At 35.9% G+C, this 18011-nt stretch overlaps 1 protein-coding gene across 3 annotated transcripts in view; it reads right to left on the bottom strand.

Moving 5' to 3' along the window:
* The window catches only part of TLK2 (tousled like kinase 2), a 70208-nt gene that overhangs the window by 22453 nt on the left and 29744 nt on the right, over positions 1-18011 (bottom strand). For all 3 annotated transcript variants that reach the window (XM_016204104.2, XM_016204118.2, XM_016204112.2), the window contains 8 exons: positions 14927-15022; positions 13654-13746; positions 11201-11311; positions 9922-10058; positions 8533-8685; positions 5067-5133; positions 4267-4364; positions 2068-2149 (listed from right to left, as the gene is read on the bottom strand). In XM_016204104.2, the coding sequence (XP_016059590.1) occupies positions 2068-2149; positions 4267-4364; positions 5067-5133; positions 8533-8685; positions 9922-10058; positions 11201-11311; positions 13654-13746; positions 14927-15022 (837 nt within the window). The remainder of the gene's footprint in view (positions 1-2067; positions 2150-4266; positions 4365-5066; positions 5134-8532; positions 8686-9921; positions 10059-11200; positions 11312-13653; positions 13747-14926; positions 15023-18011) is intronic.

The raw sequence follows: 18011 nt of genomic DNA, 5'->3' as shown, positions 1-18011 counted from the left end.
GCTACATACATACAATGGAATGATACTCAGCCTCAAAAAGAGGAAATCCTGTCAAGTGCTTCAACATGGATGAACTTTGAGGACACTATGCTAAGTATAATAAGCCAGTCACAAAAAGACAAACACTATGGTTCTACTTATATGGAATATCTAAGGTAGCCAATTTCATAAAAACAAAGTAGAATGGTAGTTACCAGGGGCGAGGAAGGAAGGAAAAGGAGAACTGCTGATTAATGGGTAGAGTTTCAGTTTTGCAAGATGAAAAAGTTATGGATATCTGTTTCGCAACAACACGAGTATACCTAACAAACTAAACCGTACACTTAAAAAATGCTTACAATTGTAAATTTTAGGTTTTTCACACAATAAAAAAATTACCAAAAATAAAAAATAAACTAAGCATATAACTCAAGAGTGAAAACAGATAAAACAAAGAAAGCAGAAAGAAGGAAGGTAATCAAAGCAAAAGTTAATAAAATAGGAAGCAAATCAAACAGGTCTGACAAACAGAACAAAAAGCTGATTCTTAGAGGGAGAAAAGCAATGCTTAATCTCTGACCTGTCAGTCAAGAAGACAGAAATAACTAAGGAATGGATGGTATTTTTAAATCAAGATGAAATAAAAAGTTTTTCCAGAAAAATTAAATTACCAAAACTGACTTAAGAAGGAAAAGAAAATCTAAATAGATAAATATTTGTAGAAGGAATTGAAAAGGTGATCAAACAGTTTTTCTCTAAAATGACACCTACCCAGGTGATTATGAGTCAGCTCTAACAAACTTGCAAGGCCCAACAACTCCTAGGTAATGCAAAGCGTCCCAGGATATGGAAAAAGAGAAGCTTCACAACTCATTCTAGGATAACTGACATCAAAGCTAGACAATGCTGCTTGCACACAAAAGATGAGTATGGGCGAGTCCCACTTTGAACACAGATTAAAAACATTAATGAAATACTAGAAAATCAAACCCAGCAGTACACTAAAAATATTATTATAGTTCTAGAAATGGATAGCAATGATAGTTGCACAACACTGAGTGTACTTAATGCCGATGAATTATACACATAATTAAAATAAGTTTTATGTACGTACTACTGCAATAAAAAATTAATAGTAAAAAAAAGGGAAACCAGCAGAATTAGTTCTTACTGTTTCTTTCTGAAATGAAAACTATTTTACCCAAAAGATTTCCCATATATAAATTCATATGGGCATAATATAAATCCTAACAGTGAAGGCTATGACCTTAGAAAAGAGGGAATCACCAGGGCCATGCAGTAAAGACCAATTAAAAAAACAATTCTGCCATTTAAAAGCCAGGTGCCAGAAACATCTAGAGAAATTTAAGGAGGCTATGGCTGGTGAACATATTATGGATTTGCAGCTATATTTAAAACTGGCTGAACTCCTCATTTAGTAAAAATCAGCTAGAGGCACAGGAAGTCTGTACTTTGCTGGCCCAACTGAAGCATTCTAAGCCAGGACACTCCCTCAAAACGCCAGCACTACTAAGTACTCTGACTTAGATGATGATAACATCAAAATGCAGTTTTTCAAATAAGAATTAACTGTAACACATTTATTTTGGTAAAAAAAATTTATGAGAATAAAAGTAACACACTCATTTCTAGCAAATGTAGACAAGATAGAAAGCACAGAATGAGAATAAAAATCACCATAATTCCACTACCCAGAAATTAGTGTTTTCCTTCCTATTTTATTATTTTTTAAATTAATTTTATTGTTGCAAGTATTACAGATGTCCCCCTTTTTCCCCCTCATTGATCCCCTCCACCCCAAATCCGCCCTACCCCCAGGACTGTTTTTCTTCCTGTTTTAAAAAAATCTAAAATTATTTATGTTTTTAAACTTGAAAACTGGGTAAAATATTGTATCCTAGTCAATGAAGTTTATTAAAAGCAGTTCTCCCAAAGATACAGGTTCTCAGAGTTTTAAATTTCAACCAATAGTTATCAACACACACTTAAAACTATTCTAAATGTTCTCAAGTTGGTAATAACTAGTAATTTAACCCTCAGTCTTTGTACTCAGTTTCTCATACTTACCTTGTAAACTTCACTGAAGCCTCCTCTACCCAAAAGATGTAATAACAAGTATCTGTCATTTAACGTTGGATGATCTTTAAATCTGTGGAAACAGGGAATACATAGCATCCTGATGTCAAGGACTACACAATCTTCCAAATTTGCAACATTTCCAGAATATTTAACACATTATACAACTGACTATAGCTCCTGCTGACAGTGGCAATCAACAGCAACATAGCTAATTCTGAGCATTAAAGCAAGTTCTATAATTCAAAGATACAGCATGATTACAATGAAAAGCATTAGTTGTAGAGCCATGAGACACTGGTGCTAGTCTTCGCATAGCTACAATCAGACCTGTGACTTTTTTTGGCCTCCCTCCTTTCCTGCCCTGCTATAAAGTGAAAGGAGTAGACTACACTAGATCAGAGATTTTTTAAATATAATTTTTTTTTATTGATTTGAGAGGAAGGGAGAGGGAGAGAGAGATAGGAACATCAACAATGAGAGAGGGTCATTGATCAGCTGCCTCCTGCACACCCCCTACTGGGGATGGAGCCTGCATCCGGGGCATACGCTCTGACCAGGAATCGAATCGAAACCTCCTGGATCCTAGGTCAAAGCTCAACCGCTGAGCCACCAGCCGGGCAAGATCAGGGATTTTTAAATTGTGTTACTCGGTTCCTCCAAACCACTCTAGAGTGACATGCTCCCACCATTACATAAATACATACAATAAGCTCCAAGATAGTTTATATGGCCTTAAAAATAGATTTGATTATAAAGCGAGTCAATGTTCTATGTGCATTCATCTTCTCTCTATAAGACAAAAAGTCTTCATGCTGTAACTGTTTTCCCCATATAGAATACCACCTTGTACTGTTTTCTAAAAAACAAAGAAACAAGAAATTCTGGCAAAAATAACTTTAAAAATATTTCTACCTAGTTCCTGATTTTAAATAGCCCCACTATTAATCCTGAAATTATTTGATTTTGAGACAGTGGATTGCCTGTGGAGACATTACTGTACGATAATTAACTTTGGAATCAGACAGATCTAAGTTTAACTCTTAGTTTGGTCCACTAGTTATGGGTCTCTGGTCAAGTTAACTGAATATTTCTAAGCCTGTTTGCAGATCTATGTACAGAAGGTGACCTGCCTCACCAGGTTACTGTGAAGATTAATGACAGAACACAAGGAAATTTAGCACTATGCCTGACAGAGAGAGTGCTCAGTTAACAGCTGTTGCCTGGCACTTTACAGAAACAGTCCATGGCTCACACTGCCCAAACAAAAATACACAAGTTTTAGCTACGTCAAAAAAAATCACATTTCAGAGTCCAAAATATATGGGAACAGATTACAGATAGAAGCCATTTCCCACTTGCTGTCTACTTTCCGCAGTTTCAGTCTCTTAAATGACTTATAAACAAAGGTGGGCATTTATCTAAATTAATGTGCTGAACTTAACAGAGTCTTGCTTAAAATCTCAACAGTTAAATGATTCTTAAAGGTCATTCAGAAACCGGTGTCAATTCAATCATCTTTCCAAAACACCACACTGTCACCCATCCTTACCTTTAGTAAGGCTCTGTAGGTAAATCTGAACACACAGTGTATCCTAACCATTTACACTACAAATCTATATTGTTTTAGTGACCTCTATTGGGGAAACATGATATGTACAGACATACATTTAATATATAAATATATTTATATATATAATACATATATAATATATATATAAATCTAATATATTTTTTATATATTTAAACTAAAGCACATCATAATTTTGTTCATAAAACTGTATTACACCCTATAATAGAACCAAATACAACATGGAACCAATTTACCAAACTTATATTAAACAAAAACATCATTCTAGACCAGTGATGTTCAACCTCTTCATCTCATGCCACACATAAACTGATTACTAAAATTCTGCAACACATCAAAGAATATATTTTTACCAATCTGACATAAAAGAGGTATAATTTTGATTCATTCACACCAGACGGCTATTACTGTGTTGGCTGTTGTCATTTTTTTTATTTGACAGTCTAAGGAAAAGAGGTCAGTAACCCTGACTAAATAGTCAGGTACCGCATGTTTTAAAAATTCTTGAGGCTCACGAATTGAAAATCACTGTTCTAGACTATTCAATCTATGTCAAATTTCTCAGCAGTCTCCCACCCAGCATACCCCAAATTGCTTACTGTGAATTATCTTCATTATGTATCCTTTTTAGTTCCCTGATATGTAGATTTCTAACCCTTTCTAGCCTTTCCAGCTCTGCCTGGATCTCTGCTTCCTCCTAAAGTGAAAAGGGAAGAAGCAGCTCAGAACACAAGAAATGTCAGACTCTGGGATCTCATTTCAAAAACAGCAGGCCGCTCTCTCATGAAAAGCTAAAAGAGGATGTTATGCACTGAAAAAGATTTTTTTAAAGAACTAGACTTTTTATCATAAAAACCAAGACTATAACAAAATAATAAATAAAATTCAAACCATACAAAGGATTATAGTAGGAAAAGTAAGAGTCCTCTGCCCCCTTGGTCCCTCCCCTTTATGCCCACTCCCCAGATGTAACCACTGTTAAATTTCCGGGAATGTTTTGTACATATACATACAGATATGCAATCTTTTTTATTTTTTTAAACAAAAATAATCAAGTTCTTTATCTGGTTCTGTTCTGCAAGTATGGATTATGCTTGGTGTCTTAAGTTTCACTGATTTAACATCATCTGAGAACTCAGTGGGGGAAAAACAAACACACACGAATAGCAGTTTATTAAATGCGTATTGACCATCATCACCATAAGCAGCATCCACCAAAAATGTATGAGCTGCTGAATTATAGAGATAAGCAATCTACATCTAAGATACTTCTGTGAACACCGTCACTAACAAATTCTGTGTAGGTGCCTTTGTGTTGAAAACTAACACATTTGCCCAAATAACCAACTTGTTTCCACACCAAATGTAAACTAAAAATTGCATTTCTCATTATATTTACCTTTTTAAGATGACCTAATCTGAGTTTGAAGATTTCTTCTTGTTCATGGTATTCTGCTAATGTTAACCTGGAAAATAATGGTAGAAATTTCAATAAGTTATTTTAAATTATAGTGTGTCTATTTAAACAGAAATGCCAAAGTGTGCTAGGCAGTGTATTCAGTCTCTTAGTTAAAACGACTAAAAGACAGTTTATCTTGCAGTCCTTTGACACAAGAAAACTTCTGTGATTTATCAGATGTGATGTGAAAGAAGGACTTCAAAGCCAGCAGTCTAATTGTAAAAAGTGAAAAAGTAAATGTGCTGTAATTTTCCATTATTTATTATATTAGTTTTGTCCCAAACATTACTCAGATGAAAATCCTTTAGGAGAGGTAGCCAAAAATTATGTCTAAATTGTTTTAAAGGGCAAAATAATAAGCCAATGGATCTGATAATTTTTGATAACTCTTAGACCTTGATACTACAATAACAAAGAGGAGAAAGAGAGCAGAAAGAGTCCAGGACCTAGAGTTTGAGGACTAAGGTTCAAAGAGCAAGCTGGGTCATGTGACCCTGGGCAAGTAACTTTAACCTCTTGAGTCTCAGTTTGCTAAAACTGCAGCGAGTAATAATACCTATCTAACAAAAGTGTTGTGACTATTACATGAGAATGTGAAAAGAATGTATAATTTGCAAAATGTTACTTAAACAGAATCCTCAAATGGCTGACTTGATGGGGAATCATTCGTTTCATGTTCCACCTACCCCAATCACATGCTCACCTCTCAAGAGTGAGAATGGAAGATACTCCGCCCTCTTCACATGCTAGAAGCAACACTATATTTCAGAGTTTTACATGTCCCTGTTCAGATATATTCTAAATAGCAGCAGAAGGAAGAAACAGCTATCCTATCAACCAGGAAGGGCTATAAAACAGAGCCTCTGGGGTCTGACTAAAAGAAATTTAAGAGTAAAAGAAGAAATACATCCAATAAGACAATCATGCCTATCTCTTCATAGCTGTAGAAATACTTACATCCCTTACTTCATATCACACTAGTCAAAAGGGAGAGCCCTGGCCAGGTGGCTCAGGTGGTTTCCTGGTCAGGGCACATACCTAGGTTGCAGGTTTGATCCCTGGAGGCAACCAATTGATGTTTCTCTCTAAAAATCAGTAAAACATATCCTTGGTGAGGATTTAAAAAAAAGCGGGGAGTGGGGGGGGGGAGAAATAAAAAACCATAGCTAAGAGTTCTTTCTTTGCCTGAAATAAGTTTGATACCAGGAAAGGATAGTGTGAGTCACTCCTAGACTCCAGAAGACTGCTTTTGGCTTCTGGCCCAAGGAATGAGCCAAGTCTCTGATACTCTAATTAAAAACTGGATCGAATGCCTTCCAGCTTGGATTTTACACAGCACTCCAGATGGCAACTATTTATTGACATACTATTGACCTAGACTAAATTCTAATTATTGTCCTATGGCAAGGAAATAACCTATGCCTTCTTCTTCTTCTTTGCCTATGCCTTCTCTGTACTCCTAAGCCAATGGTTTTATGCATTAGAGTTAAATAATTTTCAAGTAATATTGGAGGAAGAGTCCCTTCACAAAATAAATACATGAAAGAAGACAATGATCAGATTAATGTGTACAACATTTGCCTGGAGAATCTTTCAAATCTGGGCTCCTACTTAGATTTTTTGAAAGAAAATATTTTTTATTTTTAGTTTTATTTTAGTTTTAAAATATTCAGAGCTGTAAGAGTGAAGATGCTTTCCAAGCTTATTCACTATGCAGACTTTTATAACCATACTTAATGTAATTATTAGCTTACTCATCTGTTCATGTTCCCTAAACTGTGAACTCCTATGGCTGGGGCTGTATCCTTTAGCTCTGTATTCCCAGTGTCCAGAACAGAGCTGAGTATGTAATAAGCATTTAACATAGACTTACTAAATGAATGTCAAGGAAAAGGCTCCCCAACACATCAGGTATGTATGGGATGAGGATTGGTATTAAGCCATTTTTCTCACTGGAATGAAGATACATTTCTGGAATGTCATGGACTTTTAACAATGGTGTAATACAAGTATTATTATACTTGAGGGAGATTATGGCTTAATATGTCTTTGTGAATTGATATGAAAACATAAAAGACAAAAGACACACTAGTTGATAAATCATACAATATTATTATCTGCTATTTGTGGCTATCTTTAGACCTGAAACTTATGACAGCTTTGCAAAAATTCTTTTCCCCATGAAAAACCAAGGTAGCCATTATAAATACACTGATTACAATAGCAATGACTGTTTCTATAAAAAATATATTTTAAATTTTAAATTTCCAATTCAGAAATTAACGTCATGGTTACCATCAATTCTTTAGATATTGCCTACACTATTATCTGTTAAGCTTTTGTTTCTTTTTTAATTTGAAAGCCTCTTAAAGACAGGTGATGACTTAAATGTCTTTAGAGTAAGCATAAGAAATATTCTAAATAGGTAAATAATTTATAGGTTTTATTTCCCATGCAAATTCTAACTGTTTGGTAGTCCTCGTCTAGTTGGCAAACTACATACAGCCAGTGGGGCATTCAGCTTACAGTTTGTTTTTGTAAATAAAGTTTTATTGTGACACAGCACACCCATTCATTTATGTATTATCTATGGCTATTTTCAGGCTACTCTGCTGAGTAGTTGCAATAGAGACTCTCTAGCTTACAAAGCCTAAAGTATTTACTAGCTGGCCGATTACAGGAAAAGTTTGCCATCTCTTGTCCCAGAAGAAGATTCCCTTAGTGGTCAAGAATTCGATGATCAAAAAGGGAAGTGACACAAGACAGGGGTGGGAAAGGAAGGCATCTGTGCTCACGATATTCTACCCCTCCTATGTACTAACTGTTGACTGGCAGTGAAAACAACGATTATGTTGCAATTTAAGATACTGGTGTTTTCCTTAGGTACCCCAAAACAGGAAAATACTGGTGATGCCAAGATTTGGCTTATCGGGAAATGTCCTTTTCCTAAAATAATACCTATTTTTTTTGAGCTTACTCTTAAGTTTGTGGCTGTTTATTAAGTGCTCTTTAGACAGTAAAGATCATTTTTCAGTTGTGCATTCTTCAGTCTGAAATGGTAGTCAGGTAATCCCCATAAGATGATACCAGCATATCATAATCTAGAACCAACCACACATGGGCAATTATATCATTTGAATACCACAACAACATCACATTTGTTATAACAGTGGCCAAAGACCGTGATGTAAGTGACATTACTTCGCCCTCTCATTCAAAACTCCCTAAATAAGATCAGGACTAAAAAAATGAGTTAATTTTATATGACTTGAGCAAATCCATTAATGTAGCTAAAAAGAAAGCTTAAGCTCTATAATCTCCATAATTTATATTTTCAGTGACATTCAAGAGATTTGTGTTTGGGGGAAGAGTGGTATCTCACATTTCACATCAATAAAGAACATACGTTTCATTTTCAGCTCCGTTGGTTTTGCTTTTCCGCTGTTTCTGCTCATTGGTTGCTGGAGGGGCCTGTCCCATGGCAGGAGGTTTCCGCTTTGCTAACATTTTCCGTTGCCTTTCTATTTCTTCCCTCTGTGAATTTATCCTTTCCTGTTGCCTAGAAATATAAAAGATGCGACACAGGGAAAGGTAAAAAAAATTTTAGCATGGCTATAGAATACACACAAATATCTTTGTCACCTGCATATCTAATAGACTTCAAAAAAAATAAGCCCCTTTAAATCAAGTAGAGATTTGATTTGAACTTCAGTTTGAAAGACCCAAATAATTGATGGTCGGATTTTTTAGAATAAGTCTGCTTTAAGACACTAGCTATGATTATTCTCAGAATAGAAAAATGGGCATCTCACTCAAATCTTAACCCTATTTAAAAAGCCACTGCCTGTAAAAGAAAACAAGACAATTGGCCTTAGGCACGATTACAGGTTGAATTGTGTCACCCAAAAATATATGTGAAAGTCCTAACCCCCAGTACCTCAGATTATGACCTTTGTAAATAGGGTTATTGAAGATGTATTTAGTTAAAATGAAGTCATACTGGAGGAGGGTGGGCCCTGAATCCAATATGACTGGTGTCCTTAAAGAGAAGACCCTGAGACACATGGGGGAACATAATGTGAAGATGGAGGCAGGGATCAAAGCAGCTATGCTGCCCACACGCCACAGAATACCAAAGGATCCTCCCTAGAGGATTCAGAGGGTAGAATAGATTTCACTTGAGAATAGATTAAAAAAACATAGATTCTACAAAAATGAAAGTTGGGCCCTGGCTAGTGTGGCTCAGTTGGCTGGGCGTCGTCCCATGTGCCAAAACGTTGCCAGTTCAATTCCCAGTCAGGCTCATGCCCAGGTTTCAGGCTCAATCCCCAGTAGGGGATGTGCAGGAGGCAGCCCATCGATGTTTCTTCTCCCTTCCTCTCTCTCTAAAAAATCAATAAACTATTCTCTAAAAAAAAAAAAAAAGAAGGTTGCCCCCGAGCTGTGAGATAATAAATTTATGTTGTTTTGAACCACGCAGTTTACAGTACTTTGCTACAGTAGCCCAAAGAAAAGAACATAGGCACCTTCAACAACAAAACTGTATTCCAGACTCCAGCCATATTATACATAACTAGCAGGAGGTATTGAAGAAGGATGCACATATTTTCACCAAAAATTGTTTAATTTTCTCAGGACATCAGCTCATTCCCTACATTTTTTACACATGTGATGACTGAAACCGACTGAAAAGATGACTACCACTAACTACTAGGATTATTAATGACTTACAGAAAACTTTAAAAATCCAAACCAACTTATCAATTCTCAATTTAATCATCACAAATTAACTTACTTGATAAGGTTCTGGAAAGCATAACCATCTGTCCATTGTTCAGTAAAAGAGGCCCCATGTCGGACAGTGGTAAAGTGGCCCAATCTCAAGCGGTCTTGCATGCTCTTATCTCTACATGCCATCTTCTCTTGTTTTGACTTAGAGGAAAAAGAGAAATAGAAAATAATTTCATTTTCCTAAGAGAACTCATATATAGCATTATGCTTATCTTTTGTACTATACTGTTCAAAGTTTAGTACAACTGGCTAAAGCTACAATGACCTTAGGAAGTACCCTAAAACCTTAAATAAATTCTCTGTATTAACATCTACCTTGTCATAAAAATGAAAAGAAAAAAAAAGTGGTTTCCTTTATTATAAAATTAATAAATTAAAAGATGAAGCAAAATTCCCCAGTATCTTTGACATCAATAAAATAATCCACTTCACTTTTATCAGTGTTCCCTGTCATTTTAACAACATTCCAAAGATTTCAGCACATGTAACCATCAGGCTGTCGTAAACCTCTGCCTTGTAATAATTTCATTAGTAAGTACTGCCATCTTAAAACTTTCAATATAAGACAAATAAGTACTGGGGATGTAATAAAAAAAAAAACTTCCAAGGAAGAGTTACAACTATTAAAAGCAAGTTGTAACTAATCAATTCTGAAGGAGACAGACAATTAATCATATACAAGTATATATCAACTTAATTATTTTACAGCATAAAGCACTTAATTATCACATTATTATATACATACGTTACTTCAAATACCATCTCTGAAATGGAAACAGATAAAAATAAGAATTTAGGCCCCAACTGGGTATCTCAGTTGGTTATAGTGTCATCCTGATACGCCAAGGTTGTGGGTTCAATCCCCGATCAGGGCACAATACAACAATCAATCAATGAATGAGTGCATAGATAGGTGGAACAAATCGATGTCTCTCCCCACTGCCCCACCTCCCTCTTTCTCTAATCAATAATTTAAAAAATAAAATAATTTTAAAAAGAATTTAGGAGACCAATACCTCAAATAAATTCAACGAGGCTAAGCTGTTTCTGTCCAATCAACATCACGCTCAAAGCAATGCACAACCAGAAAGAATGTCCCAAATCATCCCTCTGTATGTTTGGTTCCAGTGTCAATGTAAGCAAGAACTCTAATTGTCAAAAGCTAAGTCTCTTCCTAAAAAGCCCTAGTTTGAAATATGTTCATCTCAGGTAAGCAGGAAGGAGCTGCAGCAATGACACTGAGCACCGTGGGACAGAGTAGCCGGCCACCGTTCACCACTCACCTTTTCTATGAGGAGTTTCTTGCTCATCGTCACACATCGATTCAATCGTTCTTTGTACTTCTCTAGCATCTTCTGCTGCTCGTCAATCTGCCGTCTCAAATCACAGTTGACCTTCAATAGAAAACAAAATTTTAATTACCTCTAAGGAAGATAGATTAATACAGAAGCAGTCTCTAGCGATGTCCAAGAATAATTCCTGTTGTTAAATCAAAAGCAAAATTAAGGATCAAAGTAATAACTATGTCTTAAAAAAAGGTAAATATTCTCTCTTACTAAACTTATAATCTATTTATTAAAAATGAACTGTAACTAAAAGTGAGCTTGTTTTTCTACTGATCATATTTTACTCCTCCCAAAAGCCAGTTAGAGCTAAATCTAGTACATCACATATGCCTCAACTATCACAAAACGACAGGGAAAACCCCCTATGCTATATGAGATGCTTAAAATACATAAAAAATGTGATTGACCTCTTTATAGCACTTATAGATAAAATACTTACAAAGGGTGATTAAGCACTTACAAAAAAATTACAGAATTTTAAAAACCCATATAGTTATCAATTGTTCTTTTTCAATTCTTGTTTCCAAAGAAAAATAGACATGAATTTACATAGTGCTTCTTACCAGAGAAGTCAGGCACACCCATGGCCACATACGATGGAACTAACTAGCTGAATACAAGGTCCTGGTTCAAGAATGCCAGAATGTAAATACACAGTTAATTTAGCTGTGGCCAGAAGGATGGGGTAAACACTTTGAAAAATTCAAGCCTCCTACAATAACAGAGAAGGAAAGAACCACTAACCCAAGGTTAATTTTGACTTGAAACTCCTGAATTTATTCTGGTGTTAAATAAAAGATCTCCACTCTTTTGGCAATAAATGCTACTTTATAATAACTTGCTTGAATTTTTTTTTAAAAATCTGGTATTTCTCAATCAAGCGAAAAAAGTGTTTCTGAAACAGTTAAAAGCACACATGGAAGATATTAGAGTGCACACAATTTTTGAGACTTTTCAGGCTTCATTTTAAAGAGACCAGAATACTACAGCGTCCATCTCCAAATTTCTGCTCTCCCCGTAAGTATAATCTCTTCCTATTAGTTCTTCTCAGAGTTCTATGGACCACATTATCAAAGGCAAAGTGCAAGGCAGCAGACCCCTACTCAGCTGTGTCATGGGAGCCCTAGTGGTTCTATGGTTTGAAAGCCACTACATTAGTATAAATAAGGATGAAACTCACCCCTTCTAAATCACCGGAGAAGAGACAAACGTTAGTCAATTTTATTTATAAATCAGCAATATTTACGTACACATGCATTTATATATGTACTACAAATAGCTCAAAAATCACTAAAGGAAATGTATCAAATGTTTTATCTCAGTTAATGTAATTACAGGTGCCATATTTTTCAGATTTCTCTAAATTTTTTTAATAAAGAACAGGTATTGTTTTATAACAATAAAAAAATGTTAAAAAATTTTTTTAAGAACGGGTCTGTCAACATGCCAAATTGCATATTAAAAATATATATTTAAAATATCACGGTATATTTTCTAGTGTTATCTTTTTAATTCCAGATAAGCTATTTTTAAAATTTTTCTTGCCTGGCTAGGTGTGGCTCAGGGGTTGAGCATCAACCTAGGATCCTAGGAGACTGGGGTTCGATTCCCAGTCAGGGCACATGCCCGGGTAGCGGGCTCAAGGCAGCCAATCAATGACTCTCTCATCATTGATGTTTCTATCTCTCTCTCCCTCTCCTTTCCTCTCTCTGAAATCAATAAATATGTATTTAAAAAATAAAAATAAAATTTTTCTTGTAAACACAAAACACTTTAGATGACTAGGTTATGAAAGATACAAAATACAAAGCCTGGGCTATGAAATAGTTTTAAGATTCAAGAATACTAAGGCCCTGGCTGGGTAGCTTTGTTGGTTAGAGCATCGACTCAATACACCAACGTTGTGGGTTCAATGCCCATTCAGGGAACATACAAGAATCAATCAACAAGTGCATAAATAAGTGGGACAACAAACTGAAGTTCCCCTCTCTCTCCCACTCTTCCTCCTTCTCTCTAAAATAATAATAATAGAGAATATTAAAATTCTACAATATAAGATTTCCAATTTAAAAACAGTGCTTACAATGCACATTTGATCCTGGTTGCTACTCAGATTCCCTCAGATTAAAGGAAAATATCCATGTGTTTATTATTTAACTTTGTTCTTTGGCTATAGTAATTATCTTTATGATATGCACATGTTCCAAATAGACGTAACATCAATCAGTGCTTGTGTAAAATCTGTTACCACATTTTAATACTTACTCTTTGTTTTGTTTTAATTTATTTTTATTGTTGAAAGTATTACAAATGTCCCTCTTTCCTCCCACCGATCCCCTCCACCCTGCACCGCCCCCTCCAGGCCTTCACCGCACTATTTTAATACTTACTCTTAACAAATCATCTATTCTTCCCTCCTTCTTCTCTAAGTCAGAATTCTTACTGTTTTCTAGTGCAGATATTTTTTCTATTGTGAGGTCAGACTACAGAGACAAAACAAAATTTAGAATTAGTCTCAGAATATTACCTGCCGTCACTCATTTCTCATTACTTTTCTGGGGGAAAACATCACTTGCTAACACAAATAGCCTCGAATAGCATGGCTCAAGAAATTAAATCTGAACTCATCCCGTTCTTTAACTTTATATTCTGCTACTCTTGCACTTCAAAAACATGTTAACACTGGAACCAAATACATGAACTCTCAAAAGTCCTGCACCTTGAACAATAGAGACATACTACTCTCGAAATGAAACTAACTTTGAGAGACAGGAGCTACATCTCTAAAGAACAAGCCTGCCACCTAGTGGAAATAAAGAACAATTAGAAGAGGAGAGATCAAAGTTATCCCGATACTCAACTATCTTTCAACTGCCAAAAGGCTGGTAATTCAAATAAAACCAAAATCTGCTCCTGGAGGTTGTATAGCTCTTGAGACTTAAGACATTCTCCTAGATTGTAAAGCATCCTGACTTGAAGGCAGCACAGTGCCAAGAAAACCTGGTATACTATTTGGCCTAGCTCAGTATCACAAAATAAAGGATACATCCACTATCCTTTTCAGATAATATCTTTGAATGTTCACAACATTCCCTAAATTGGAAACAGTTTCTGAAGACTGTTTAAGGAGAAAATTATGCTGCTGTGCCACATATTATAGAAGTTTAGGTAGGTCTTGCCAAATGAACAGGTACAAGGAATAGAGTAAGGAATTAACATTCCTTGATGCCTACTGTGAGCAGTGTCCCCATAAGCACTTTGTATCCATTGTCTGAGATCATTAGAATCAACCACATTTTATTGATGATTTGTACTCAAGAAAACTGAGGCAGGCCCAAAAAGATAAAGAGTAAGGTGCACAGACAGAATTTGAACTCAGGCCTAGAGGTCTCCAAACAAGTGCTCTTTCCTCAAAAGCTTGTTGTAGTATAAGCACTTCCACTGCAATGTACCAGAAAGGAAAAGAAACACCTCAAAAAGTTAAAGCACTTTCCAAAAGACTTTAAGTACTCATAATGCAAGTTCTGAACATAATACAAATAATGAGGTAAAGTCTGAGAATTTAAAGGGAAGACAAAGAGAGGACTCCTAGACTTTTATATATGGTTAGCATTTATTCCTAAGTAGATCTTTTCCTCCTCTGTTTACTGATCACGGACCTACCTGGGTCTGTCTGTGCTGGATGGAGATCTGTTTCTGGGAGCTGCAGGAATGCTCTGTGTTACCAGATCCTGTAGAAGAAGGACTGTTTTGCTGAGCCTGTAATAAAGGTATATCACCAATCACAAGAAAGTTTCGCATTTTTCTCCACAAACATTTGCATGAATGCAAATGATTAACTATATAAAACGAACTCTGATGAAAGTCAGAAGTCAGGGCCATGTAGCCAAGAAGAAAGTAAAACAATTCAAATGAGAAGCAAGGGCTAGACATGGTGGCTTGGACCATGCTCCTATAAATAGTTTAAAGTATCAAATGCCTATAAAAGAATTTTTTAAATATGTAAATTAAAGAAAATTAAAAGTTACTCCTGTTGTAACAGGCCCCTTTCACTTGTATTTCAATATGTTTTTATCAGAAAAGGCTGGCAAAGCAAGGGGATGCTAGGGAATCCAGGCAGAAAGGACTGTGAACTACTATTCAGAATACAGTAGTCCCCCTTATCCAGTTTCAGTTACCTGTGGTCAACCATGGTCTGAAAATATTAAATGGAAAATTTCAGAAATAAACAATTCATAAGTTTGAAAGTGCACACTGTTCTGAGTGATGTGATGAAATCTTATGCTGTCCACTCAGAACATGAACCATCCCTTTGTCCAACATATCCATACTGTATGCACTATACACTGTCAGTCACTTAATAGCCATCTTGACTATATTGCAGTGCTTGTGTTCAAGTAACCCCTATCTTACTAATAATGGCTTAAAAGAGCACAAATAGTGATGCTCGCAATTCAGATATGCCAATGCAGCCACAAAGTGCCTCCTTTAAATGAAAAGGCATGTATGTATAAGAAAAAGTATAGTATCGATACTATCTGTAGTTTCAGGTATCTGCTGGGGGTCCTGGAACAGATAAGGTGGGCTACTATCATCTAAATACACAAACATTATCTATGAACACACACTGGTCCAAAAATCCTGGTTAATTTCTAATAATATTACTGCTGACTGTGACTTTTACACACAATTTCTAAGGCACTTTAGATTTAGAAGGTTTAGGATTTAATATTATTCAACTATTCAGGAATATACAATCATTATAGTCCCAAAATTCCTTTCATAAACAAGATGGCACCTAACAACACAGTACAACCCATCACAGACATAATTAGGAAATATGGATATACTGAGGATTAGAGAATGTAGTGTTTTCCTCATGTAAATTTTTCTGATACTTTATATATTTTTTTCCTTTTTTAAATTTTATTTCTCACCCAAGAATATGTATATTGATTTTAGAGAGAGAGGAAGTGGGGGAGAGAAACATTAATCAGTTGCCTCCCATATGCACCCCAACTGGGGATCAAACCTGCAACCTAGGTATGTGCCCTGATCTGGAATCAAGTCCAAAACCTTCTGTGTACAGATGATGCCCCAACCAACTGAGGCACCCAGCCAGGGCTATATATTTCTTTTTCTTATTCACTAACATATTAACAAGGCCATAAACACCATATATTGAGCAATTACTATCAACCAAATGCTTCACTGTCATGATCACATGTAATCCTTACAAGACCCAATGGGATGGTTATTGCTATTTTCTCCACTTATAAAGAAAATGCAAATCAAAGATATTAAGCACCTATTTGGGATCACAGAGCTAGTGAGTGAGGGAACAATTGAGGGCTACATGTATCATAACTGCTCTCACTGACCACTGTAAACCACAGTAGATCGACTGCCTCTCAGTTAAGTTACAGGTACTGTTATAACCAGCCCACAAGCCAGCTAAGCTCTTCATACACATAATTACATTGAAAGCTCACAAAAGCCTTGTAAGTTAGGCAGCATTATTATCTCCATTTTTATTTATTCACTTAACAACTACTCATATCTCCCTGTGTCTCAACAGAATACTCCCACAGGGTACTCCCTATGTCAGCATTGTTATCTGCTAGGGACACAATGACCAAGAAAAACAGAAACAAAAACCCACCAACCCAGTCATTCCTCTCCCTTAGTAAAGCTTACAATCCAAGAGAAGACTATTAAGCACTCAATAAATATTTGTTGAATGAAACTGTTAAATAAACAGTCACATAATAAATGCAAAATTATAATTAGGATAAGTGTATGTAACAGGATAAATAACCTCATCTAGAGAGTCAGGGATGAATTCTTTAACAAATGATATCAGAGTACAGATTTGAAGAAAATAAGCAATCCAAGAGCAATCACAGGGTCAGTCTCAGTAGAGGATGTGTACAAGAACCCCCAGGAAAGACGGAGGCTGATGTGGGGATCAAAGAAGTCAAGAATGAGGACCTGGTCTCAAGGCGGCTGACAACACGCGTGCACTGTAAGTGGCAGAGCCGCAATTAGAGCCAGGTCTAGGAGCACAAGTAACCAAAAATGTTCTCTACCCTCTCTGCAGTGTGGCGAATCTAATCTTTTCTTACTGATTAAGGGCCATCATTATGAATCCCAAGTGTTACAATGCACAATGGCATGAGCTTAATCTCCTTCAGTTATCATTAGACTGTTCTTACACTCTTCTTTTAAAATCTGTTTCTATACAAATATGGCTGTTTGAACTATATAATAACCAAATAAGAATCACATGACTGACTAAAAGGTTCTTCTATATATTTCTAGATTTTGGTATATGGGCTTTGCCAAAGTGCTTTTTGACACATGCTCATTTCTAAGTTTTCTTCCAAACTAATGGTGCTAGAATGTGATTCAGTGGGCTATTCACAAATTAAAGCTTTCTGTAAAAATGTATGTATAAATAAATAGTCTAATGATAAGTAAAACTACATATAGTTAACTGATCAAATGAGACACAGGCTAGGAGGCAAGACATACTCCTAATAAAAATAGTACTTTCAAAAGGAAAAACCCTCTGTGCCTGGTCCTGTGTTAAACACTAGAAATGCAGAACTGGAAAACAGACCTAGCATAAAAACAAAAAGAAAGATCCAGTAGGCCTTGACAACTAGAACTATCTCATTCAATCAAAACTAACTCAGCCATAGCCGGTTCTACTCAGTGGTTAGCGAGTCGGCCCACGGACTGAAGG

Source organism: Miniopterus natalensis, chromosome 17 (genome assembly GCF_054644295.1).
Source record: "Miniopterus natalensis isolate mMinNat1 chromosome 17, mMinNat1.hap1, whole genome shotgun sequence".
Taxonomy (NCBI): Eukaryota; Metazoa; Chordata; class Mammalia; order Chiroptera; family Miniopteridae; genus Miniopterus; species Miniopterus natalensis.
Note: the sequence above shows the minus strand (reverse complement) of the source record. Positions and strands in the feature narration are given on the sequence as shown.